Below are 26202 nucleotides of genomic sequence, written 5' to 3'. Positions count from 1 at the left end.
TGCTGCCATACGCCCCATTAACATGCATATATTTACTCTGCCAACTCCAGTTGCTGAGCTCTTTGCTTCCTTTTACAGCCTCTGTTTTCCCCCAGGATTCCACTTAACGGTATTATAGAACAAAAAGGAAGAACAGATTGTCCATATCCTCTTCAAGCAATGTCTTATTATGCACAGTGGCTCTTGGCATGGGGGAGGGATAGCTCAGTGGTTTGAGCATTGGCCTGCTAAACCCAAGGTTATGAGTTCAATCCTTGCGGAGGCCATTTGGAAAAAAAATTTGTCAGGGATGGTACTTGGTCCTGCTGTGAAGGCAGGGGACTGGACATAATGACCTTTCAAAGTCCCTTCCAATTCTAGGAGATAAGTAATCTCCATTAATTAAGGTTCAGGAGGATCTAGATCCTGACATACATTCACACTTAGCCAGCTCCTCAGAAAGAATAGCCTACATATTTCAGGGGGTTGAGAGTTATGTCTTCCTCACTTAAGCCCCGGATCTCTCACCACCCCTACCATCCCATCTTCATATTTCCCCTCCCTTCAGTGCAGCCCCAATCCTGCACTGTTCCTTTGTAGCCTTCACACATTCAACACCTCTCCCCCAGTAGTTTGATCCCCTCCAAAATGAAACTGCTTCCCTTATTGTCAGGTCTTGTCTAGTCTTAAAATGCTGCAGCAGTGAAGAAACTACCTACACCAACGGGAGGACTTCTCCCCTTGGAATAGATCAGGGTGGGCAATAATTTTTGGTCAGGGGCCACTCCAAGATTTTGTAAAGTGGTGAAGGGCTGCACTTCCCTGTAGAGTTGGTGCAGGGTCTAGGATGGAGGCTGGGGCGCAGAAGGGTGCATGAGTTAAGGGACTGGTGTGAGGTCTGAAAGGGAGTTTGAGCAAAGGAGGAGGTTGTGATCTAGGTTAGGAGATTGGAGTGTAGGATCAGGGAGGGAGTATGGGTGCAGGAGAGGATTCTGGGCCAGGAAAGAAGTGTGTGTGGGGGGGGGGGGAGAAATAGGGTCTTGGGTGGGAGTTGTGACCTGGGGGGCAGAGCAGAGGGCTTGGATGGTGATCTGGGGAGGGAATTGGGGTGCAGGAGGGGTGGGGGGCCAGAGGCAGGCTCTGGCTGGGAGGAGCTTACCTAAGTGTCTCCCAGCCAGCAGCCCTGCAGTACCCTGCAGGCAGGCTGGGCTACCTAACTGCTGCAACTCCAGATCACTTTAAATTGCAGGCTTCTCCCTCCGTGTGGCTCTCTTCCCCATCTGGGAGCTGAGTCTTGCACTGCCGCATCCCCCAGGCCAATCTCTCAGTTCCTATTGGCTGGTTGTTTCCAGCCAATAGGAGTTGAGGATTGGGCTCTCAGTGGGAAGATCACATGAAGCCTCCCCCTCCTTCTGTAGGAAAGAGCTGCACGAACAGTGCTTTAAACTGCAGCAGCTGTATGAGGGTCCCAAGAGAGTGGCTTGGCAGGCTGGATATGACCCCCAGGCCATGTTTTGCCCAGCCCTGGCATAGCTACATGTAGAGGGGTGGGGGTGGATTATCTATGTCAACAGGAGAAGTGCTTTCATCAACATAGTGTTGTTTACACTTAGAATTAGGTACATAAAACCCTGCTGGCTCAGGAGTATTGATTTTATAGATGTTTTCCTTTTATACAATCCCTGAACAACATAGTTATAGTGGTACAAGTTGCTACTGTAGAACAAAGATATGTCTACATTAGTAGATTTAATTTACACTGGCATACAGCTTCTGCAGCAATTGCATCATTTGTGTGTCTACGCTTTGCTCCTTGTGTCAGCAAGCATATGCTCACCAGGAGCTTTCCTACTGTCTATGTAGGTGTTGTGGGATATTTTTGCAAAGGCAGTCAGTGTCAGTGTAAGCAGTGCAGTGTCTAGCTTGGCACTACTTTGCTCTGACATGAGCTTTAACTCTCTGTGCCTTTCACGGAGATGGAGTGAAGCTGACAAAGTGGGTCAGATACAATGGTGGATGAAACTTTAGTGTAGACGCTTATTAAAGTTAAATCAACATAAGCCACCTATAGTGTAGGCCAGGCCCAAGCCTCAAATTGCAGCAACCTCCAGCCTCTCAGTTCAAAACTCTTTTGTATTAAGTGGGGAGTTATGATTATGTTAATTGAATGGTGAGTTCACAGGCATTGAGGTCTGTGACTCATCCATTTCTAATATCTCTGTTTAAGGGTATAAGGCAGCAGAAGTAACCATTTTGTTAGGGTGCTATAACGTGGGAACCTCTTGGTCAAATGACCCCAAATTTGGATCACAAACACTATCGTGTGTCCCCATGAAGCATACCAGATTTTAGAGTAATCTAATTAATTTTTAGAGTACTTACAAGAGACCAGTTTAAAGCATATGGGTGATAGCTATGGAAATTCTGATGATTTACAGTGTACATGTTCCAATACAGAAAAAACAGAAGTTTGATCTCTGGAACTCTAGGCTAAAATTACTCCAGATTTGTGTGTCCAATCTTACCTGCTCGTGCACACCAGAATTCAGAGGAATCTTCTTCTTCTTTTTTTTTTTTTTGCACAGATGTCGAGTCAGCCTTAGCTATAAAGGCACTCTTATGCCACTATGAGGGAAGGTAATGCATAATGCTCTCGAAGCATTTTACAAAGATGAGAAGGTTTTATTGCTATTTATCTAGATGGGCAGCCAAAGCAGAAAGAATTTAGTTTCCCAAGGACACCTAGAAAGTCTCAATATTTAGTCTCTTGCTGTGACTGATAGACAACCCTACCTTTCATGTTAAGTAGCTGGCAGATATTTTGACGCTTGTTGTGGGGCCAAATGTTTCACTGGTTTATCTTACATTTATCGGTTTGAGTCTTGCATTCCTTATCACAGGGGTGGGGAACCATCCGGCCCTTGGCTTGCCTGGATCCAGCCCACAAGGCTTGGGGCTTCCCTTCCCCCAGCATTGAAGAGCTTGTGCTGGCACTCCAGCCCTTCTGCTGTCCCTCTGCGGCCTGGCACGCACAAAATCTACTAGTCCAGGCCTCTCCAGGCTCTGGTGTGCAAAGGGAATGTGTAAAGTGTCTTTCTACTCCTCAGTTGGGGGCCACATCAGTGAAGTGGATTGTGGTTTTTTTTTTTTTTTTTTTTTAACTTCTCCCTTGTGTGTGGCCACTGACTGTTTTTTTTTTTTTTTTTTTTTTTTTTAATTTTTTTTTCCCTGTTGGTCAGCAGCCTCCGATCCAAAAAAGGTTCCCCTCCCCTGCCTTACGATGTTTAAACAAAAGAATTGAGATTCTGAAACATAGAAGTATGCATCATGTACTGTTTATTTTGGCTAGTTAATGAACTGTTTTACTTCCTCTGTGACCCATACAGCACTCATATGGACCCATAATTATGCACTGGGGCGTGGTCCTATGCTTAAGCTTTTACTTTATGGCAAAAGAGAGCCTGCGTATTTGTGGACAAGACTGAGTCCTTTCTGTTCTACTATTGCAGTGAATTGCTCAGTTTTTAAAATGTAGAGCCTTAGTAAACAGACATTAAAATTATTCAAAAAATTGCTAGTGAATTCAGTATTACAAAGTGGCTTTCTTTTAAAAAAGAACCTTTCCTGCAGTGGTATTTTGAATTGAGCAGTGCATTCAAAAATGTTGAGGGGAAAATGTGTTGCTGACACTGAATATGTGCTGGATTATAGGTAATTCATCTGGTCCTTTGATCAATTTGTAACTTCATGGCTACATCTGAAGAGTTTTGATCCAGGCTATAGAGAGAGCATATGCTTCATTTATTTAGTATTTGCCGTAAATGGTAGACATCTATTTTTAATGGCACTTTTGCTGTCTCTGCTCTTGCCTTCGCAATGAATGAATATGTATTGAAATGTTTCCAAGTTCAGTAAAAGCATCTAATCATAAACATGAAATGTTCTCAAAATACTAAATCTGTTTTTTCTTTCTATTTTAGTCAAAGATGACTCAAATCATACTATAGGAGTGGAATTTGGTTCAAAGATAATAAATGTAGGGGGTAAATATGTAAAGTTACAGATATGGGACACAGCAGGACAAGAGAGATTCAGGTATTTTTTTAATTTACTTTATTACAGAATATTTAATACTAAATTGGAGATGTAGGTATTATGGACCAAATTCAGCCCTTATGTAAATGGGTACAGTTAATACCTGAGTTTTTGGAGTTGTATCTGCTTATGTCATGACTCGATCTGTTCCACTGAGCCAGATCCACAACTTTTTTAAACTGGCATAGCTCCATTACCTTCAGTAGAATTATGTTTACTTGCATCATCTAAGGTTCTGGCCTTTTGTTTTTGATACAGATTTGTGACGCTGTGAAACGTCACTCACATGGTCAATTGTAAGTGTGCTAACTAAATTCAAACATGCTATCAAATTTTGAGTACTCGGATTTGTGTAGAAAACCTCTGACTGGAACAAGGAAATGCCAGCCACACTATGCCAATCAAAATGTACAAGAAAATAATTTGTATTCCTTTAATCTGTCATGAAAATAGTTCTAGTCCAGTTGTCAAATATGTTCATAGTCTGCAGAATACACTTCTAGAGAAACTGAATCATTTAAGTGAGTAGAGCGAAGTAATACCCTTCACTTGTCAAAACCAAAGCACTAACGTGCCTTTTACAATATATTGTACCTATATCAGCATGTCTCGGGCAAAAATCAGAGTTATTTATTATCTAGTACACTGTTTCTCAACCTTTTTTATAAAGTACCCCTTTAAAAAAAAAAAAAGGTACCGCCATTACGTACAGTTTTCAGACACACAGCATTTTTTGTCTACCATTGCAACACATCTGTTTAAACAACTTAACAGTCAGGCAATGACATTTTTGGGTGTAAAAAGTACAAAAATAATAAAGCACTGTAAAACTTAAAACAAAAATGCAGCTTTCTCCAAATTTTAGTTGTGTTGACGTACCCCCGGACTTCTCTTGAGTACCCCTAAGGGTACTTGTACCACTAGTTGAGAAACACTGATCTAGTATATTCCAGGATCCCAATGGAAATGTAGGTCCTGAAAGCTTTGATGCAAATTTTTGAATGAACCTCTGTCTAAAACTACTGAACAATGAGTTGCATCTACTACAGTATTCTTTAAATAGAATGGTTGATCAAAACTCCAGTTAGAAATTCTTTTAGTTGTTCAGGGCTAAACTACAGCTGAGCTACACCTGGATGACTTTATTTATCTGGTGATATTGCAACTTTTTTTAATGTCCGAATCAGTGGACTTGCATTGTAGTGTGGAGAGTTAGTGGAACTCTGGTTAGCAGACCCTGGTTTGTAACTTCAAGTTGGAATTATTGAATTCTTGGACTCCAATATCTCCACTGAATAAAGCAGGCCCAAGTCCAACCACCCAAATCCCGGATTTTGTAGCACCCTCACAAAATGTGGCTGCTTTAGCCTGTGTATGATACAACTTTGGGGAACTTCCCTACCCACCAAATTTGATTGTCTAGAGCAGGGGTCGGCAACCTTTTCGAACCAGAGCACCAAACTACATCAAAAATCAGAACAAGTGGTCAACAAAAGAAAATATACAATGTAATATTATTGATAATTGACCTAATCATTAATAGCATAAATTAAACATTGTACTCATAGACTTTATTTAATGGGACTTCTGCAGCGGCATCTTTTCACACATTTCTTTGTTCATGCAATCAGGCTGTCTTCTGTCAATATTATGTCAGGAGGCTGGTGATGTGGGGGTGCAGAAGACTGGGTTAGTGTGTACGAAGGCCTGAGGGCAGGAGATTGAGTGTATGATGGACTCAGGGCACAAGGTTGGGATGTGTGGAGGTACAGGAGTGTTATGGCAAGGGACTGGGGATGTGGAGATATGGGGAGGTTCAGGTTAGGGATGTTAAATATAGGTTAATTGAATAGTTGAGTAACCTCATGAATTCTTATTGGTTAAAGTTGACTACAGGCAGTCCCCGGGTTACGTACAAGATAGGGACTGTAGGTTTGTTCTTAAGTTGAATCTGTACGTAAGTCGGAACTGGCATCCAGATTCAGCCGCTGCTGAAACTGACCAGCGGCTGACTACAGGAAGCCCGAGGCAGAGTTGCTCTGCCCCGGGCTTCCTGGAATCAGCCGCTGATCAGTTTCAACAGGCTGAATCTGGACGCCAGTTCTTACATACAGATTCAACTTAAGAACCCCAGGCGTCCCCAAGTCAGCTGCTGCTGAAACTGATCAGCAGCTGATTCCAGGAAGCCCCGGGGCAGAGCAACTCTGCCTTGGGCTTCCTGTAGTCAGCGCTGGTCAGTTTCAGCAGTGGCTGACTTGGGGACGCCTGGGGCAGAGAAGCTGGGGTGCTGTCGGGTTGGTCCTGTAGCGCCCAGAGTGGCGCTACGGGACCAACCAGCAGTGCCCCAGCTGCTGTACCACAGGCGTCCGGAGCAAAGCCGTGGAGCATGGGGGCAGCTGGACAGCCCAGACGCGCCGCGGCTGTCCTGCTGCCTGCGTGCTCCGCGGCTTTGCTCCCCGTCTCCCTGGTCTGCTGGTGACCAGCAGACCAGGGAGACAGGGAGCAAAGCCGCGGAGCATGCCGGCAGCGGGACAGCCGCAGCGGGTCTGGGCTGTCCGCTGCCCGTGTGCTCCCCGGCTTTGCTTCCTGTCTCCCTGGTCTGCTGGTCTCCAGCAGACCAGGGAGACGGGCAGCAAACCCCGTTCGTAACTGTGGATCCGACATAAGTCGGATCCACGTAACTCAGGGACTGCCTGTATTCTATAGTCCCCGGGTGTGGGGCCAGCAGCCACTGTATCAGGGGCAACAGCGTGGGTTGTCAGGCAGGAGCTGGCCTGCGAGGGGAACCAGTTTAAAAACCAGCTCCCCTCACGGACTGGCTGCTTATTGCCCAATGCTGCTGCCTTGGATAGAGGCAGCAGCACGGGGTGGCAGCAGCCCCTGCTTAGGGAGGGTCTGAGCTCCTGGACCTGGCATGAGTTAGAACTGAGCTGGGCTGCCTGCCTGCCCCATTCCTAATACAGTTTAAATGCAAGGCTGCAGCATGAGCCAGGACTGAGCTGGACTTCTGACTAGCCTGCTAAAAAAAATTTACTGGTGCAGGGAGGGAGGAGAGGGAAATGCGTTTAGTCTATAACATTAACCTATAAGCTTTCACTTATCAGTTAAGCAATTACACTGTTACATCTCTAATTTAGGTGTATGATGGACTCAGGGTTGGTGTGTGCAAGAGTGTTATGACACTGTGGCCAGATGGGATCTGGGTCGCTATTGTGGGCTTGTTGGCCAGGCTTCATTCTAAAGTGAAATATTATGGCCAACAGTTTCAACATTGTCCTGATTTATGGCAAGGGTGGGGAACCTTTTTTGGGCCAAGGGCCACTGACCCATAGAAAAATCAATAGTGGACCACACAGTGAGAAGCAAAAAAATCCTCGAAAAATCTCCTGCCCTCACTGATGTGACTCCCACCTGAAACAACACCTCTCTCCCCTGGTGCTCCAGCCTCATAGTGGGGGCAGGGAGGATTGACACTCGAGGCCCCAGGCCAGATATACTCTTCTGGGGTTCCAGGGTTGGGCCAAAAATGAACAGTTAAGTGTGTGGGACAGGGCTATCAGTGAATGGGATAGGGATGGGAGTGCAGGATCTGGGCAGGAGGAGGTGGTATGTAGGAGAGGGTGAGGGTATGAAGTCTGGCCAGAGGGCAGGCTGCCTGGCCAGAGGGCAGGGAGCAGGATCAGGAAGGGGGTGTCCAGCCAGGGGGCTGAGGATAAGGAGGATTGAGGACAGGGAGTGCCTGGCCAGGATGCTGGGGGATTTTGGCCCGGGGCAGGGGCTGTCTGTCCAGGGAGTGGGGAGGGGAAGGGGCGCACTTGTTTGCACACTGTGTGGCAGGCACTGTGTAACATCCAGGAAGGATTTGCAGGGGAAGTCTCCAGGGAAGTGTTTCCAAAAGGGACGAAAAAGGGCGGTGTGCATGGAGCCATTTTGGCTGCTTGTTTCCCATATGTGGAGGGAAGGAAAAGAGCAGAGCGGAGACTGACTTTTTTTGCTCTGCTTGTTCCCTGCATGCTGGATCCAGTGCAGAACCTTGGGGCTTTCTTCCACTGTCCCCCCACCTCAGGAAGCTGGCTGACACTCCAGTCTTGTGAGGGGAGTATAAATTTGTAGCACCAGCATGGGTTTCCTGCTCCAGGAGGAATAAGGGGGACTGAGTTGGGCTCCCAAAGAGTCATATCAGGCTCCCTAGAGAGCCATATTTAGATCTGAGCCATAGGTTGCTGACTCTTGGTCTAGAGGGCAAAGAAGGTTGGTCCATGGGATTGTGAAATATTTTTGGCAGACTCCCAGGCTACATCTAGACTTTTTGCGGAAAAAAGCACTTTTTGCGGAAAAGCGTCCTTACCAATCTAGACGCAGTTTTGCACAAGAAAGCCCCGATTGCCATTTTCGCCATCGGGGCTTTTTTGCGCCAAACAATACCGCATTGTCTACACTGGCCCGCTTGCGCAAAAGCATTTGCGCAAGAGGGCTTTTGCCCGAACGGGAGCAGCATAGCATTTCCGCAAGAAGCACTGATTTCAGACAGTAGGAAGTCAGTGTTCTTGCGGAAATTCAAGTGGCCGGTGCAGACAGCTGGCAAGTTTTTCCGCAAAAGCAGCTGCTTTTGCAGAAAAACTTGCCAGTCTAGACGCAGCCCCAATGTCTGATGGGGCTGTGCCTTCCCTGCATAGCAATAGGGCTTGATCTGTAGGGTCCTAACTGGGTTAGTGCTATTTGTATGTATGCAACAGAGGAAGTTAGGCTTGAGCCAGCATTCAGAACCTGGATTTCCTTGCAGACAGTGTAAATTATTATAGCCACTAAGAGCCTCTTAGGAATTCCTCCACTGAAGGTCATACAAGACAGATCAAAAAGTAAGAGAAATTAATTTTAAAGCTGAAGCCTCCTGAGAATGTCCCACTCCAGGGCAATTGTGATAATCTGAGGTGCATGAACAGTTTCCTAGTTTAAACAGGCAATGCCCTACAGTAGAGCAATCTTCCATGGAGCCACATCCCAAAGAATTTGGGGCTCCATTGGTCAAACCAACAGTTCACAATCTAGTTGGAAATAACTCGGTAATCCGTGCAGATCCAAAACGCAAGGGAAAGGGCTTCCTTTAAGAAAGTGCTTAATTAATAGCTTAAGTGTCTGATTTGTTTGAAAATTAGCCCTGTGTAGAACACATCATGGTAACCCAGATGTGAGATGACAGAGCATTCTGGGAGCATAATTGTGTAATTTAAAATTCCCTTTCAGGTCTGTAACAAGAAGTTACTACAGAGGTGCAGCAGGTGCTTTGCTTGTCTATGACATTACCAGGTAATAAAAATTAATCATTTCTGGCTTTTTCTTTAGGATTTTATAATTCATTTGGTAATAGATGCAGTTAATTATTCAAATGTTTTTCTTTAAATTCAATATCTGGTGGCTTATCAATAGAAGTGACAGGAGGAGAAAGACCTAGTTTGTTGGTCAGTCACAGGATGATTTAATGTGGAATGGTTTTGAAATAAGGCGAATGTGCTCCTAATATATATCAGGAAAGCTATTTCCAGAGCAACAGAAGTATTAATGCTATTGTGCAAAACTTTTCCGTTAAAAGCATTTGCGGAAAATCATGCCAGTCTAGACGTAGCCTAGTTTACCAAGCCCAGGGTGTCAGAAGTAAAGAGCAAAATTTAACCCTTTGACTGAAGGAAACAAATTTCTTTCCTGGAAATCTGACTAATCCGTGTGCTGGCATGGAAACTCCCCTTGTTCTCTCTGGAGAAAGTGAAGTGTTTGGCTGGATCCCCCAGATTTGGAAGATACAGCTCCTGATGTAGTACTACAATTACTTCTGTTCTTGGCTTTGCCTTTTTTAATTTTAGGGTTCACTGAGATTTCTTGGCTGGTAATGAAACCCAGTTCCCAACAGTGAGTCAAATAGCTATGTTAACTTTTATAGGCATTGAGTTTTTAGGATTGAATGTCTTCTCCCTGGTGATGCTCTGTAACTAAATTCTTGTGGCACACCAGTCTGATCAGACTGTAACTTGACTGTTGTATATCGTTGAAAATCTTTAGGTGTTCTTGCTTAATATGGCAGTCAGTAGGTCCTGTAAAAACAACACTAAACTAGATAGCTAATCAAAATGTTTAGCTAGATGAATTTGTATTACTATAAAAATGAGAACATATATCAAATGTTTTATTTCATTATACTTGACTAGCAGTTTACTGGTGTACATGTGAGTTTCCCCCTTCCCTCCAAAAAAAAATACTACTAGCCTAAAGCTCTTGTGCTAAACTTCATTCCAAAGTGAACTCTTATTGCTGAATTATAAACACTGGTAAAAATTTTCACAAAAATAAATACTGATATGACTAGTGTACAAAACGACTAGATGACTCAAAGCAGTAACTTTGTTGTGTGTGAAATATGGATATATAATTGGAGTGAACTGCCACTTTTATTTCACAATACCCACAAGCAAGGATATGTTGGTAAGCACCCATTGTTAAAGCAAGCATCCTACCCTGATAGGAGGTATGAAATAAAGCTTTGAATGAGAAATTGACTAGACTGCTGTACACCTCCTGTGCTTAAATGGCAAATCTAATGTAATCCTCCTGAGCATTATCCTGACACTTAGTTTCTTCATATAGTGAGACTGCAAAGGGAGATCTGGCTTATTGGCTCCAAAGATTCTGGATGGCTACGTCTACATTGGCCCCTTTTCCGGAAGGGGCATGTTAATTTCACGAGTCGTAATAGGGAAATCCGCGGGGGATTTAAATATCCCCCGCGGCATTTAAATAAAAATGTCCGCCGCTTTTTTCCGGCTTTTGAAGTAGGAATAAGATCCTCTGGAAAAGGGCGCTTTTTCCGGAGGATCGGGGCCAGTGTAGACGCTCTTTTCCGGCTTTTCTAAAAGCCGGAAAAAAGCGGCCGACAGTTAGTGGCAAAACAGTGATTAAGAGCAGCATTTATTCCTCTGCATTGATTCCAAGGGCAGAGCTTCAGCAATTTTTTAAACATCACACTCTGCTCAGTCTTGAAGAACCTTCAGTCTGAATAGGGGCTAGCTTGTTCTCCACTAACACAAAGGATACTATGTTCACTACTATGTCCTTGTGAGCATACCAACCTCCCAAAGGACGCCTCGGGTAAGTCTTTAGGTAATGGAGACAAAAATATCCAACTTCATCTGCTTCCTCCTGTTTTAATCAAAGACAGCAGTACCAACACTAACAGGTTCTCCTTTGGTGTTGGAAAGGAGGATACTATAAGCCACAAATAAAGATCAGGAAGACCAAATTATTTTCTGGATTGGACCTAAGGCCACAGATTCGATCTGAGGTCCAAGAATTATGAACCAATAAGAAACCATATCTCCCTTTAACACTTCATTTTGATCCCACCTATATTATATTTAGAATGTTGTCTGCTTATCCCATTCCAAAGTGGGCATTTGGAAATAAAGTGGATGTGTGAGTCAATTCAAATACTTCACACCCTCCTTTCCTAGTCACATAGCAAGAGAGACTTGTTTTGATAGAAGTGGTTTAGTTTGTTTTTGTTTGGTTGGTTTTTTTAAAAGACATTCCACTTCACACTAGGGATGTGACCGGTTAGCAATTACTCAGGAGCAGTCCATTGCCTGCTGTGGGCAGAGAGCTGCTCCGACCCCACGGGGCTGCTTGCTCCCAGCCCACATAGGCTTGGAATTGGTAGTGTTGCATGGGAGAGAGGAAGCAGCAGCGGGGGAGGGCTGCTGCCTTCCGGACTTGGAGCTTGCCACACCCCTTTCCCCCCCCCCCCCAACTGCTGTTTCTGCCAAATGTGAGCCTGTTGACTCCCAGCCCACAAGCCTGTGTGGGATGGGAACCAGCAGCCTCTACCCATACACACATGCTATTGCTGGTTTCCACTCCATGCAGGCTCGGGGCCAGCAGCCCCTTGGGCTGGAGCAGTTTCTGCCCACAGCCCAGGAGCCACTCCCTCCCCACCCATCCCCATTTAATCGTTAACCAATTAAGCTTATGGTTTAAGCCATTAACTAATTAAACGGGATTTCACGTCCCTACTTCACATGGTTTTCCTTGGACAGGATGCCAGAACCAACAAGAAGTGACAGGTGTCACGTTGCTTAATGCACTATCACTTACTACAGTGATAATACCTTCTTGATTATGACAGTCTTGCTGCCCACTGAGCTGGAGGGTCACTCATGCAGCCCACTCGCTAGACTAGGTTGCCCATTATTGGACCTAAGTCTCCGTCAGAAAGTTTCTGTTCTGGGTTTTAACCCTAGCATCTATTCTATCTTCCTTTGTCCTTCAACATTGGTTTGGAGTGCTTAGTCTCAAGGATGTATGTTTCATATGCACAGAAAATATCTTCATTTTGTAGTGAGGAGAAAGAACATTCCAGTACAATGTCCTCCCATGTGTTCACTGTCTGTAGTGGCAGCACATTTACAGAAGTAAGAAATTCATGCATACCTGTGCTTAGACAATTGGCTAATCAAAGCAGTTTCAAAAGTAAGCCTTTCCAGAGCTATATCCTACACAACCTGTCTGCCTTCTCAGCAGACTAAAATTCATGACACAAAATCACTTTTGCTTTCCACTCAAAGCATCCTTTGCCTAAGAGTGATTCTGGAAGACTGTTCCTACCTGAGGCTTCAAAGGACAATTTTTTAAAAATTCTTTCAGCTATTAATTTCTGTTCTTCCTTGAAGGTCTGACTATTATTCTGGACTTCAGGAGGTAGTAGAAGTCATGGCCCCTTTTATAGTCTGACTCATTGTTGAGAAACAATTAAAATAGTAGAAGGGGGTGAGTGAGTGCTCTGACAGGTTCTATCAAATTCCACGATCAGAACTGCACCATTGGCAAGTCTCACAAGAGTGAATATATGGAATCTATCTCAAAACTCTTACGACCGTAAATAATGTCTAGTAATGCTTTTCATCTGTAGATCTCAACGTGCTTTACAAAGGAGATCAATTTGAACTCCATTTTGCAAATGGTGAAACTGAGGTGAAGTGACTTGTCTGAGGTCACTTTGCATATTAATGGCAGAGACAGAACTGGAAACTAGGTCTGAGTTCTAACCTCTAGACCACCCTGGTCCAAAGGTTAATACAATATTTATAATCGTATATTAAATGTTTTTGTGTTATGCAGCCGAGAAACCTACAACGCACTTACTAATTGGTTGACAGATGCAAGGATGCTAGCAAGTCAAAATATTGTGATCATTCTGTGTGGGAACAAAAAGGATCTTGATGCAGATCGTGAAGTTACTTTTTTAGAAGCATCCAGGTTTGCACAAGAAAATGGTAGGTGGCAGTACAATGTCTAAACTAGTAGTGAAGATATTTTACTTCACATTATTCAGCTCTTGTCTAAGGAACTAATGTGTTTACCCATTTTGTATTTAATACTAAATTAAGGGGAATTCAACACTATTAGGATTTTAACAGATGGCTTTGCTGAAAGCAGGAGGAGAAAGGAAATGTGATTATTTGAGGCTCCCATTATGTTTTTTCCTGAGAGTTTTGTTCACTGGTTCCCTTCCCCAGCAAAGACCAATGGAGGTGGCCCAAGAAGTCCCCTTGTTCCCAAGAATCCATAGGAGGTTAGAACAATCCACTTAAGGACTGTGTACCTCAGCTGCTTCCTGTCCTTTGTTTCCTAATAGTACAGCTTCATTGAATCCACACTACCAACTATTCCTCCTACACATTACTATTCTCTGGGTCCCCTTAAAGGAAGATTCCTGATTATAGAGAAGATCTGCTGAGGAAATACAGCAGCCATATGGGCAATGCAGCTCTAGGCTATATTTCCATAGGATTAAGGAAAGTATGATAAATAGGATTTTCTAGCTCCCACTCCTTGCCCCTGTGAGGATCCCTCTTTCGTGGAGATCCCTTTGCAGATTCTTGGGGTAGAATGATGTCACAGACATCTTCCATGTGGGAGGGGTGAGATCCAAGCATGGAGGTTCACCTACCTATATAGATCTGGAAGAGCACTACCTGGGTTGAAAATATTAGTTTTAGGCCAGCTGATCCTTTTCTGAGATATTAGGGGGGAAAGGGAGAGAAAAAGACAGTTTAAAGAAAAAATCTAAACTGTTCAGTCTCTTGCATGATTTTGCTGTGATCCAAAAATTGCAGGCAATGCAGTGGTGTTCTGTGAGGATTGGTAATTTTGCTCTGTTAACTGGTGGTAAGATATAGTACAGGTACTTGCATTAAGCCACTGTGGAGCAATATTGATTAACCTTGTCAAGGGAAGTTAAGCTTGCTGCTGTAAATGTAACCTGAATGTTGTTGGTTGGCAGGCAGGCAACATGATAGGCTTCCTGTGACGAGCAGGAGTGACGAAGGCAGCCTAGCAATGCCTGTAAAATGACAGTCCTCTAGCCACTAGATCAAGTCAAGCTGGTATTGTCTTTCCAAAATGAAAATATGCCCTTGGTTTGGATAGTGGGAGAAGGCATCTTAGTGCTATTCTTTTCAGCAATAGACTGTTTCCCTGCCCCCCTTTCCTCCTAATTTAACTACTCCCTTTCCACCTTTAAAACTAATCTTTCCTAAGTAGTATAATATATTTGTTAGTCTCTAAGGTGCCACAGGACTGCTTGTTGTTTTTAAAGTTACAGACTAACATGGCTACCTCTCTGAGACTTTTTATTGAGGACTGAAGTTTTTGAATGGGTCTCTGAAATCTTAAAACCGAATTTTATAACTGAAAGGGGAAGGAAGGATTTTACCAAGTAAACTTAAGATATGATAGCAAGGCAATTATTTGGCTTCTAAATAAAGTAGTCAAATGAATTTTCATTCAAGAACTAGTTCATCATGCTATAGAGTCCATATGCAGACTTTTGTAGTCCAGAACAACATTTTTAGTTTGTAATGCTCAAATATGTTTGGTGAAAGTAATGTTATTTGTGATCTGTTTGGAAAATATTAGCCATTTATTTATCTCTTCTTTAAAGTTTTAAATTGCTCAAAATAACTATTTTAGGTTTGTCTTGGAGCTGCTTCATAGTTTGGTATTCACATCAGTTTCCTTTGTCACTAAGTTTGCAGCTTTTATGGCATTCTTTTAAACTAATCACAAGAAAACACTTGTGCTGAATAACAGCACGGTGAGTTACAGGGATGTAGAACACAATCAGAGAATCTATATCTGTATTATTGAAACCTCTTAAATCTGGATGAGTATGTGCAGTTGGCTGTATATTTTGGTTGCTATGCACTATCACAATGCTATTGTTTGGGTTTGGGATTTCAGCACTTGAAGGAGAATGTTTAAATCTAAGTGTTTCAGTTGCATACAATCATGAATGTCATTATTCAGTAGAACTAGAACTACAGGCAGTCCCCGGGTTACATACAAGATAGGGACTGTAGGTTTGTTCTTAAGTTGAATTTGTATGCAAGTCGGAACTGGTACATATTATAGGGGAAACTCTAGCCAAACATTTCTCCAGAGCTCAGTTTTATTCTCCCACACCTCACTTCCCTCAGTCCTTTATTCTCAAGCTGAGGTGTCTGCTGAGAAAAGCCACTCCACATCTCCCTGGTCTGCTGGGAGAGGAAGTGGGGGGGGCACACTAGCTTCGCGTCTCCCTGGTCTGCTGGGGGGAAGCAGCTAGTGTGGGGTTGCCTCACCCCGTTTGTAAGTAGGGATCTGATGTAAGTCGGATCCATGTAACCCGGGGACTGCCTGTACTACCTTCATAACCTAATTTATGGGAGGAAAGGGGAGCTAAACTGCTTCAGTCTCACTTTAAAAATAGCTTCTCTTTAAAATAAATTCTTACCATTCTGACAAACTTTTTCAAATACTACAACAAAGCATTTCAAAATGTTAATGACTTGAGATTTTATTTTTCTGGCATCAGAACTGATGTTTTTGGAAACAAGTGCACTAACCGGAGAGAATGTCGAAGAGGCCTTTGTACAGTGCGCAAGAAAAATACTAAATAAAATTGAATCAGGTAAATAGCACTATTATGATTGTTAGAATGTGTTGTCTCTTCTTGCACCCACAGTGAAAACTATAGTATCTTGCTGCTTTGCAATTGCCTGATCAGCTGTTTGTCGGCTCAGCGCAGCAGCCATGTAAATTTAAATGAAGCGGCGATTATTTAAATCGCTGCTTCATTTTCCTATGTCTGGTAGCCTAATCTACGTGCCTCTGGCGACAGAGGCATGTAGTCTAGACGTACCCTAAGTTTTTACTATATCAACAGTTACGTGTAATAGATTATATGTATAAATAGATTAAATATGTACATTCTCTTGGATAAACAAAGATCTTTTTCTAAAACTTCTTACCACCCCATATGTGCTAATGAGAATGAATATTAATCAAAAGGAAAATGTTCACCCTCAGCATTTCTTAATGTTAGACTTAATATTTAGCTCTGATTGCAGGCTGCATGCTCTGTGGCCTTCTTTGTCTCCACAACCATGGAGCTTCTGAATTAAGAAGACTTTAAAAGTTTTAGCAACTTTCTGTGCTGTATCACTATCAGGGCAGACATGACTTCAGATCACTTTTGCACCTGCTTTTATATAGAGAGAGAATCATATCAAGGTGATGTAATAGATCATATACTAAGCATAGGAGACTTTCCCCTCCCAGAAGTGTTCTGATTGACCTACCTGGCTTCTTCTTGGGGTTAACTTTATTTTTACAGGCTCCAGATAACACAAGGTGCCTCCCAGTGCAATAGTGATAGAAATGTAGCCGTGTTAGTCTGGGGCAGTTGAAGCAAAATGCAGGACAATGTAGCACTTTAAAGACTAACAAGATGGTTTATTAGATGATGAGCTTTCGTGGGCCAGACCCACTTCCTCAGATCAAATAGTGGAAGAAAGTAGTCACAACCATATATACTTGATTGTGGTTTTAGTCATTGCAACAAATCCACTTTAAAACTTTATGGAGGCACCAGACAGACTAGAAAGTCAGCAGAATCAGGAAACTCAGTGTAGTATGGAGCCAGTTTCCATGTTTTGAATTCTAAGGACTTATTTTGAATGTCCAGGAACTCTGTATTGCAAATTACTCATCTTTTAAACTCAGTCAAGGTTGCCAAAACTCAGTTATTTTCATTTAAAATACGCATAAAAAGCCAAAACAGAGCTCATGGCTAGTGTATCAGACTGATCTATCTGTCCCAGGTTTGTTATGGAACTCTTAAGCCTTCCTTATTGGTTTGAAAGTGGTCTTTAAAACTGGGTAGCTTTTTTTTTTTTTCAGAATGAAATTAGAACTATAAAGCAAATATTAGTTAGTTTGGAATTTAATTACCTCTTTATAAGGGGGGGAAATCGTACTGTAGTCAAAAAGCTTGTCTGCACAAGGAAGTTAATGCACAGTAAGGTAGGTGGTGAGTTGAAAGGGCACCAGCTGCTTTGCACCAATCTCCCCATGTGGACGTACTTCTGCATGCTAACATTCCGTCTAAACTACGTACCATTTTGTGGCATGTAGGGTACGTGTAGCTAAATGCCACTGAAAGAGGCCAATCTGCTGTATGTAGCTACTCTGGGGGAGGAGAGGCTGCGAGGAAAGGCTTCAGCTGCTCCGAGCTGCCAGAACATTTCCTTGCTATCTCCGCCCTGCCAAAGCCTTTTCCCACTATGAAAGCCTGAGTACCTCCTCTCCCTACCTGCCACTTACCCTGAGCCTTTTTCTGCTTCCAGTGCCTTTCCCCACAGAAGGGAAGTGCTCTGGGCCACAGGAGTTGGCAGCCTTTCCCTGCCAAGTGACCACTGCTGTAGTCTTGTACTGCAGAGGGAAAGGCTCCAGCAGCAGCAGGATGCAGCACTGCTAAAAGTAGCAGTGAAGATGGGAGGCATGGCTTGGGCCACTAGAGGACATATGTATGTTCTCTGGTACATAGTGCCTGTACTCTACTACTGGCTTAATCCATATCTCACCATCTACACTGCTACTTTTAGCAGTGCTGCATCCTGCTGCTGCTGGAGCCTTTCCCTCTGTTAAAGGGCTGTGCAAATATGCCCACTGCCAAAAAAAACCTGCAGTGTAGAGACATTTGTACCTGTTCAAAGTGCAGTAAGCTACTGTGCACAAAGGCCTAGTGTGCATTGTAAGTAGTCACACAGGGAGCTAGTGCACACCAGCCACTGAGGGCTTGTCTACTTGGGAACAAAAGCCAAACTCACTTGTAAGATGCACCATTTTAGTTGTGTTCAGGAGCTGGACAATTTGAAACTGCTGTGGAAAATGAGAGGTGGATGATCCACTTCCTTAAGTGTGGGATAGGGAAACATAAATGCTAACAACTTTTAGTGTTAACAGTTTTTACTTGTAATGTGTATTTATAAATGAGAACAGCTTATATGGCAATTTTATTTCTCATCAGGAGAACTGGATCCAGAACGGATGGGCTCAGGAATTCAGTATGGAGATGCTGCCTTGAGACAGCTGAGATCACCACGTAGAGCACAAGCTCAAAGTGCTCAAGAATGTGGCTGTTAAAAAAAGCAAAACAAAACAAACTGACCACTTATTCTAGAAACAAAAGGTAAGCTATATAAAGTGAGACTAAGCATCTTTGGTAGGTTGCTCTACCTCACTATGGTCCTGGAGCCCTGCACCCCAGCTGCCCCTGGCGGCGCACCCACCTCCAAGTTTAAAATTATTGAATTTCTTGTTTTGGAGAGCTAAGAAGTTTTCCTAATAGGGATAGATTTTTAAGTTGATAGGAGCACTTGTTCTTGCTATTGGAATTTATGCAGAAGTTGAAAGACAGAAGTATAAAACCCTTGAAAGTGCCTTTCCAGCCCCAGCAATTATTCTAATACTCTTGGGCATTGTAATGTTTCTTGTATCCTTTGTGGGTGTATTGGCTTATTTAAGGAGACAACTTATGCCTTCTTCAAGCATTCATGTACATCCTTAGTATTTGTCTCTTCATTGAATTGATTGGAGGAGCTGTGGCACTGATCTTCAGAAATCTAGACGATTGATTTTTTTAAATGACAGTATCCAAAGAGGAATTCAGAATTACTATGATGATCTCGACTTCAAAAACATAATGGATTTTGTTCAGAAGCAGATCAGCTACTAGAAGTGGGCCTCATCCTCCCTGATTCGATCCACATCGTCATCTCTAGCCTGATTCTGGCCTGCGTATTTATACCTGCCTCTGGAAATTTCCACTACATGCATCTAACGAAGTGGGTCTTTGCCCACGAAAGCTTTATGCTCCAACACTTCGGTTAGTCTATAAGGTGCCACAGGATTCCTTGCCGCTTTTGCAGATTCAGACTAACACAACTACCCCTCTGATACTCACTAGTTGTGTATTGATATCACAAAATATAAAGGCATGTGTATTGTGGTGATGGATTTTTTTTCCACAGCTACACTGTTTGATGGTTTTTGGGAACCCAAGGTGGGATATTGTCACATTTTACCCCCTTGCCTCCAGCATGAGAGATGCTTGTGCTTAGCTGGCAAGCACCACCAGCCTATTACTCACCCGAGTATACTTCTCTGGGGTATACCAGCCTTTTCCACAATTCCTCAAGGTCATTAAGTCCAAAGCTGATGGCAGAGTTGTACAGAGATCTTGCTGAACTGAGTGACTGGGCAAGAAATGACAGATTAAATTAGATGTAGATACATGCAAAGTTTCTGTAAACAACTGAGATCCTGGTTTAAAGTGAATTTGAAGTCAAGGGACAAGATAGTGTATATTAAAAATAAATCTGGTCTTTGAAGCCCAATAACTGGATTATTTTCTCTATCCATTTTGTCCTGAGTGTGATACAGTATGAGGAGGAGATATCCTCTTCATCCAAGCTGTTAACAGAAACCTGAGCAAAGGAGGGTGAAACTTAAAATTTAAATCTGCAGATATTGATTTCTTAAATAAACAATCTATTCTGTGTGTGATCTGTGGATTGGTAATCCCTTGGGCAAAGGGTTTTGTGTCCTAAAAATGAAGGAAAACTCAGGGGATGCATCTTTGAAGGATCTTGAGTTTCAAATGGCTTAAAGCAGGGGTTGGGAACCTTTTTTGGGTCAGGGGCCACTGACCCATGGAGAAATCAGTCAGGGGCTGCACACAAGTGAGAAGCAAAACAAAAGCAAACTCTCATTGATGTGGCCCCTGACTGAGGAGGAGAAAGACACTCCCTGCATTCCCCTCCTACCAGAGCCTAGGGGAGCCTTGGCTAGGGATGTTAGATTAACTAATCAAATAGTCGATGGGATTTCCATTGACTAGTCTATAAGGATGCCTCTACCTTTGAACTGTAGCAAGAGCCCTGCAGTGAGCATGGAGCTTCCTTTTGAAATATACAAGAGCCCCAGTGAGAATCTTGTACATTTCAAAAGGAAGTCCTGTAGGGAGTGGGGGACCCCTGTGCTTCCTGTGGTGTCCCAGCCTTTGTAAGCTTGCTGGGGTTCTTGTACAGTGCAGGCTCAATACTGGGGGGCAGCCCTGAGCCAGCCCTTGGGCCTTAGGTTCCCCACCCCTGGCTTAAAGAATGCATCCAAGGACTACGAATGTCAATGGGGCTCCACATAGGTGCATGTTCATAGGCTCAAATCCTGCAATTGGATCTTTTTAATTCTAGATTTAGATTAAATTTTGTAATGTTTACAGCAATGATTTGTTTATTTTTCAGATGTCCATGCACTTGGTGTTTGTAGCAACAACTGACACAGCTTGAAGGTGGTGCAGTTTTTTAAAACATCTTTACTACTGTATGAACAGAAAAGCCACTGCTGGAAAAACTGTACTGTAAGGTGACAGGCAAGAATGTGCATATGACACACTACAAAACAAACCTGACTATTCAGTGGACAATACTGAGACTCTCACCTATATGTAAACATTCTTCTGTTTAATATTTGTCACCTTTAGTTTAAAGTATTGCTGTATACTGTATATAATGTAACAGTTTCCAAAGCATGATAGACTTATGTTTGATACAATAAATGTTGCACTAAAAGCAATTATTTTATTTTTTTAATCATATTAACTAAAACTTGTTAACTGGGTTAGGTTTTATCATGTTTGTGTTAATTGCACATTAGGTTGCGTTCATGACCTGAAATACAAGCCACTGGCACTGTCAGTGATTTTCCTACTTAACTACATTTGCCACATTCTGTGAGGTGTTTACATGACATTAAGTACAGTTAAGACATTACTTGTCAAATTTGGCAGGGGCATTTTTACTGAAGTGCATCTATCCTGTTTTCTGACATTCTTAAATAATTTTCTCTCAAATGTATTTTTCCTACCTTTTAGGTTAAAAATGCTGCTGCTAAGTTTCTGAAATGACTACTGTCTGATTGTGGAAATTTCCTCTGGATCTCTTCTTTCCCCTTTTTTTACTTCTGTTATATAGAAGTAGGTCAGTTGGGTTGATTTGACAAAACTGTATCTTCTACTTTAATAAATCTAGTGCTACATGAGATCATGATTTCTTGTGAGAGCCATGTCTGTAAGGTATTAACTTAGTCTTGTTATAGTGCACTTCTAACAAAATCCTTTAACTACTACTAAAGTAATCTTACAGAAAGCAGTGGATGCTGCTAAAATACATATCTGTTCAATGAGACCGAGTGTTTCAAATGTACATTAAGAGGAAATGCAATCACCTATGCTGAATGTAATTTAATTATTACAGTATTTAGGTTTTGATGGTCCTAATTGGAGGGTCTATTCATGCAAGCCACCCACTCCAAGGAATACTCCTCTCTGCTGTCAGACCCTACTGAAGGTATTCATGGTGTTGGGATTTATATACATGAGAAAATGGGATAAAGGTGGCCCATTTCCATGTTCTTTTCACCCCCTGGAAACCATTAGGTGATATTTGCTTTAGTGCAGAGTTGTTTAGGATGTTAGCACCACCCTCCAGGTCTTTTGATTGGGGGGGTGAAACAGCCAGCCCAGGAAATCCCATTGTCATGAATCCATTAGAACTATACTAAGGAAGTGGGGGAGAATCAAATGACAGCATGAAGCCTAGGTGTCTCAATCACATCACTGGAGTGGTGGGGAAATCTACTTAAGTTTTGTATTGCCACTTTTGTGGAGTAGGGACACTTCTATCACATTCCTGTCAGAAAGGCTTCTCATGAATGTAAGTCCCGAATAACTACTTTGAGCTTACACTACATTCTAACTGAACAGGATTTGGTCCTAGAAACCTAGCAGCATAGAAAATTACTTCAGTTAAACATCTGTATTACAATTTCCTGGGCTAAAACTGCACTATGTAGGCTACCTAAATCCTCATTTGTTAAAGGAAATGAGCATAATGTGTCAGAACTAAAAAAACCTGATTTATGGTGCTATATTTCCAGAAGGCATTAATACACAGCACAGCTAGAGTGCTTGAGGTAGATAAGATACTAAGGCCCCTCAGTGGAGTTTTAATCATACATTTAAAAATATCCTGTGGGGAGGCTTGGTTCTGTTTTTTCCCCAAAGTTGTGGCTCTGAGTCTAAACAATGTAAAAGCAAAAGGATTAAACTGAATCGCTTTATATCATAGTATAGGAAAATCTACCTTTGAAGTCTTGCATGCCATTACAAAGTTACTTGGGTTATAAGGTCTCTCTCAAATTGGTCACATGAAATACTGGATTTACCTAATGTGTAGAAAAGAGGCTCATATTACTCGAATTCTGCATGACAATTCTACATGCAATATTTTATAATTCTGCATATTTTGTCAGAGCAGCTTCAATTGTTGAGATTTATTTCGAGATACCCACTGCAACTACCTGTATCAATGCAGATGACAAAACAAGATTCAGGAAATGACAGATTTCTTAATGGGTATATTAATAGAGCATAGTGAATAATTCATTTAAACTACAGCACACCCATACTTCTTGCGTGAGTCAGGAGTAATGGCAGAGCTGAGGGAGACAAGTAATTACAGGGAAGGATCTGGATGTGAACACTAGAGTTGAGTGGCTTTTTGGAGGGTGTGCAGAGGGACCACTGACTCCTCTCAGCCATCCTCCTTTCCATGTGGGCCTGTGCCTCCACTTCCAGTCTGTCCTCCCCTGCTGTGCCTTATGAGCACCCCTGTCTAACCCCTCCAGCCGCCCCCATACTGACTCTTACCATATCCTGACCTGTAGTGAAGATGATAGGCTCTTTCTCTTCCCTATACTGGCTGGGGCTGGCCAGGAACAGCAACTGTTCTACTGCAACAGTGCTCCCTAGTGGGCAAAAGGCAGAACTGAAGCAACTTTTTCAGCAGATGCTATCTGTATATGAAACATGCACAGTGGTGCAGCATTCCCCCAGGAATATTATGACAAATGTGTTATGCCTCACTAGCCCTGGGCTGAACACAGCATTTCAAAGCAGCAGTGCAGCATGGCACTTAAGGTCTCCCCCACTGACCTTAGGCTCCATATGGCACTGCTACTTTGAAATGCCATGGGGGAAGCATGGGGCCAGTAAGGGCCCTGTGCTCCCTGCCATGTTTTTGCCTTTCAAGTGTAGCAACACCCCTGGACTGTTGCTACACTTGAAAGTCAGAAGCCCCCTTATTGACACATTGCATTGACTGACTAGTCTATTAACCAAATTGAATTTTCGCATCCCTAAAATAGAGAAAACTGCCGCCCTGATACTGCATTTCAAAGTCTAAAATAATGCCAACAAACTCAAATATCACCCTTGAGCCCAATTCCTGGGTTGTCTTCCAATGCATAATGTGGGAGTGCTTTCTACCACTGCCCCTCTGTTTCTCCTCCCCACAAGAGAATGTAGTCAAGGAGTTTAATATAGCATACTTGGAAGAAACTGCTAAAGACTTTGCCTGCCTTTTGATCCCAAACACTACTGATGGTAGTTCAGTGGGATACATTATCATCTTACCCTGCTTCTCAACTTTAGCATTTGTATCCTGCTTTCCACAACACCAAACAGCAGCTAACTGTGAAGTGTCTATCCCATTTTCACCTTTATGCCTTCTATTCAACTTTTTGGTTGATGGTGGGAAAAGGAGAAGGCTGCCTGACCTAGTTTTGAAATGTAGTGTAAGCCATGATATCTCTTTCATGGCAGGTGAAACTTTAATGGAGTAGCTTCCTATTATCAGCACCCTTAACTCGGTTTGCATAATTCCAAGGTTCTCTAACTATTGCTAATTGTATTGTGGCCTCAGGTAACTTTCTCTGCCCTCATTTTCCTTTACTCTGTAACAGGAAGAAAAGAGTGGCAGTTACCTTCACTGTTAAGGACCAAGATTCTTGTTCTTTCCAACTAAGACTGAAACTAACTGATCCAGCTTTGGTTTGAGTGACAAAACTAGTGCCCTGCCATTTATGTACAAAACTGATAGTACTAATAGAGTTTACTTGAATAGTTGGGTCAATTTTCTGGAACTAAAAATAAGCTAAGCACAACTTTTTTCCTATAATCAATTATCTTAAGCTTCCAGACTCCCTTGCTGTAATAAGCTACTTATTCTACAGTAAGCCTTAGTATATATGCTTGATTTAACATCTAAGTGTTTCTAAAAATAAGGTATTCAGACAGTGCACATTAACACAGTTAAAGTGCATGACATAAGGTTAACTGTGGTGCATATTTCATTTTAGCGACCAGTTGGTACTGGGAAGCTTTGGGAAAAATTTAATCATGACAGAGGGTAGCTCTCCAGAGCATGTAGAGTAAATATTTATTATGCCACAGTGCTAGACTTGAAGTTGTTAAATGTTGTTCCAGGAACATCGCACAGATTAGTTCAGGTTTGGCTCTAAAATGTTAACCATATGTGTTACAAACCAGATTCATAGGTAAAGACTACATTTGTCAGACCCCTTACCTTTCCTATACATAATGGCATGCATTCCATGTACAGTGAAGCTTATCAAAGCTTTCCTACCACACTGGGACATCTGAAATCTGTAATTCATTGTTCATGGACATTTTAGCTAAACCTCCAAACTTTAAATATTTTATAAAAGTCCTATGTTCAGTGTGTTGCTGCACTATGCCATTATATTTGATGCTTGTATCTAATCTTGAATAAAGTTTTCTGAAGAGTCATAGGTGTTCTGAAGTAAGTTTCTTATTTCGTACCTCTAAGTGCAGAGCTGGTTTAACTCTGTTAACAGTTGCTCTCAATGTGATTAAACAGACCCTGTTGAGGACCACTCACTTTTTTCAGGGGGCAGGAAGGGATTTGTGGTGGAGAGCCAGTGTATAAAATCCATTTACATTTTTATTTTAAGTAGCACTCTAAAAATGCACAATTAAATAGACCTTCACTTGTCAGTTTCATAAACTTTAATGCATTAATATTTAAATACAAAAAAATATTAAATAATGGCTTGCTAACAATGCTTAAGAAAAATCAGATCACTGATCTGGAGAAAGCCACTGGCCAAATACCTGGTACCAGCATCTGAAATGCTAAACCAGTTTTTGATACAGCAAAAAAAAGTCATTTCAGTTTATTCAACTAGTTCAGCTCAAAGAAGAGTTTAAAGTTAATCAACTGGGAGCTGAAAAACCAAGAAAGCTTTATTTCTAAACCAGAAGCCGCAGGGGGAGGGGGGGCGGGAGAAAGACACACACTAGGTGTGAGAAATCTACTGCAGGTTGAACCTGCACTAGATTTCAGTTCAGTGCCAAACCAGAAAATTTGCAGAACCATGGGAGGTCAATATTGTTTAGGAGCATTTCCAACACTTCCACTGCTTACTGGGCTTTTAGCTGTAAATTAGAGATAAATAAATGGTAGAGCCAGGATGGGTGTCTGAACAAGCTTTATGGAATGATAGGAAACTTGGCCATACCAATAAGTGGACATCTGGTTAATTAAAACCCTGTCAGACCAGAGATTCAACCTGTAGTTCTAAAATCTTAGACACTGATGATCAGGTCACTAATTACAACTAATATTTGATTTGATTAATATCATTTTATAAACTTCAAGAAATTTTCCTAAATAATGTTTATTTACCCAATACAAATAAGCAAATCTAACATTTTCTACTGTAAAATATCTAAAGGTAAACTAAGCTTAAGGAATGAGGCAGAACAGCAGTGAAAATGGTCTAATGATCCAGCAGCTGAATGTTATCCTGGGGAATTAG

At 42.3% G+C, this 26202-nt stretch overlaps 1 protein-coding gene across 2 annotated transcripts in view; it reads left to right on the top strand.

The window, feature by feature from the left end:
- Positions 1–25150, top strand: part of RAB4A (RAB4A, member RAS oncogene family) — a 40692-nt gene extending 15542 nt beyond the window's left edge. Inside the window, exons 3-8 of one of the 2 annotated variants that reach the window (XM_075924731.1) lie at positions 3960–4074; positions 9319–9381; positions 13237–13391; positions 15974–16069; positions 18470–18631; positions 20745–25150. In XM_075924731.1, the coding sequence (XP_075780846.1) occupies positions 3960–4074; positions 9319–9381; positions 13237–13391; positions 15974–16069; positions 18470–18585 (545 nt within the window). In that variant the 3' untranslated portion in view covers positions 18586–18631; positions 20745–25150. The remainder of the gene's footprint in view (positions 1–3959; positions 4075–9318; positions 9382–13236; positions 13392–15973; positions 16070–18469; positions 18632–20744) is intronic. The other variant, XM_075924732.1, reaches the window with a different exon arrangement.
- Positions 25151–26202: the final 1052 nt, after the last annotated feature.

The sequence above is a fragment of the Pelodiscus sinensis genome, chromosome 3 (assembly GCF_049634645.1).
Source record: "Pelodiscus sinensis isolate JC-2024 chromosome 3, ASM4963464v1, whole genome shotgun sequence".
Lineage (NCBI taxonomy): Eukaryota > Metazoa > Chordata > Testudines > Trionychidae > Pelodiscus > Pelodiscus sinensis.
Note: the sequence above shows the minus strand (reverse complement) of the source record. Positions and strands in the feature narration are given on the sequence as shown.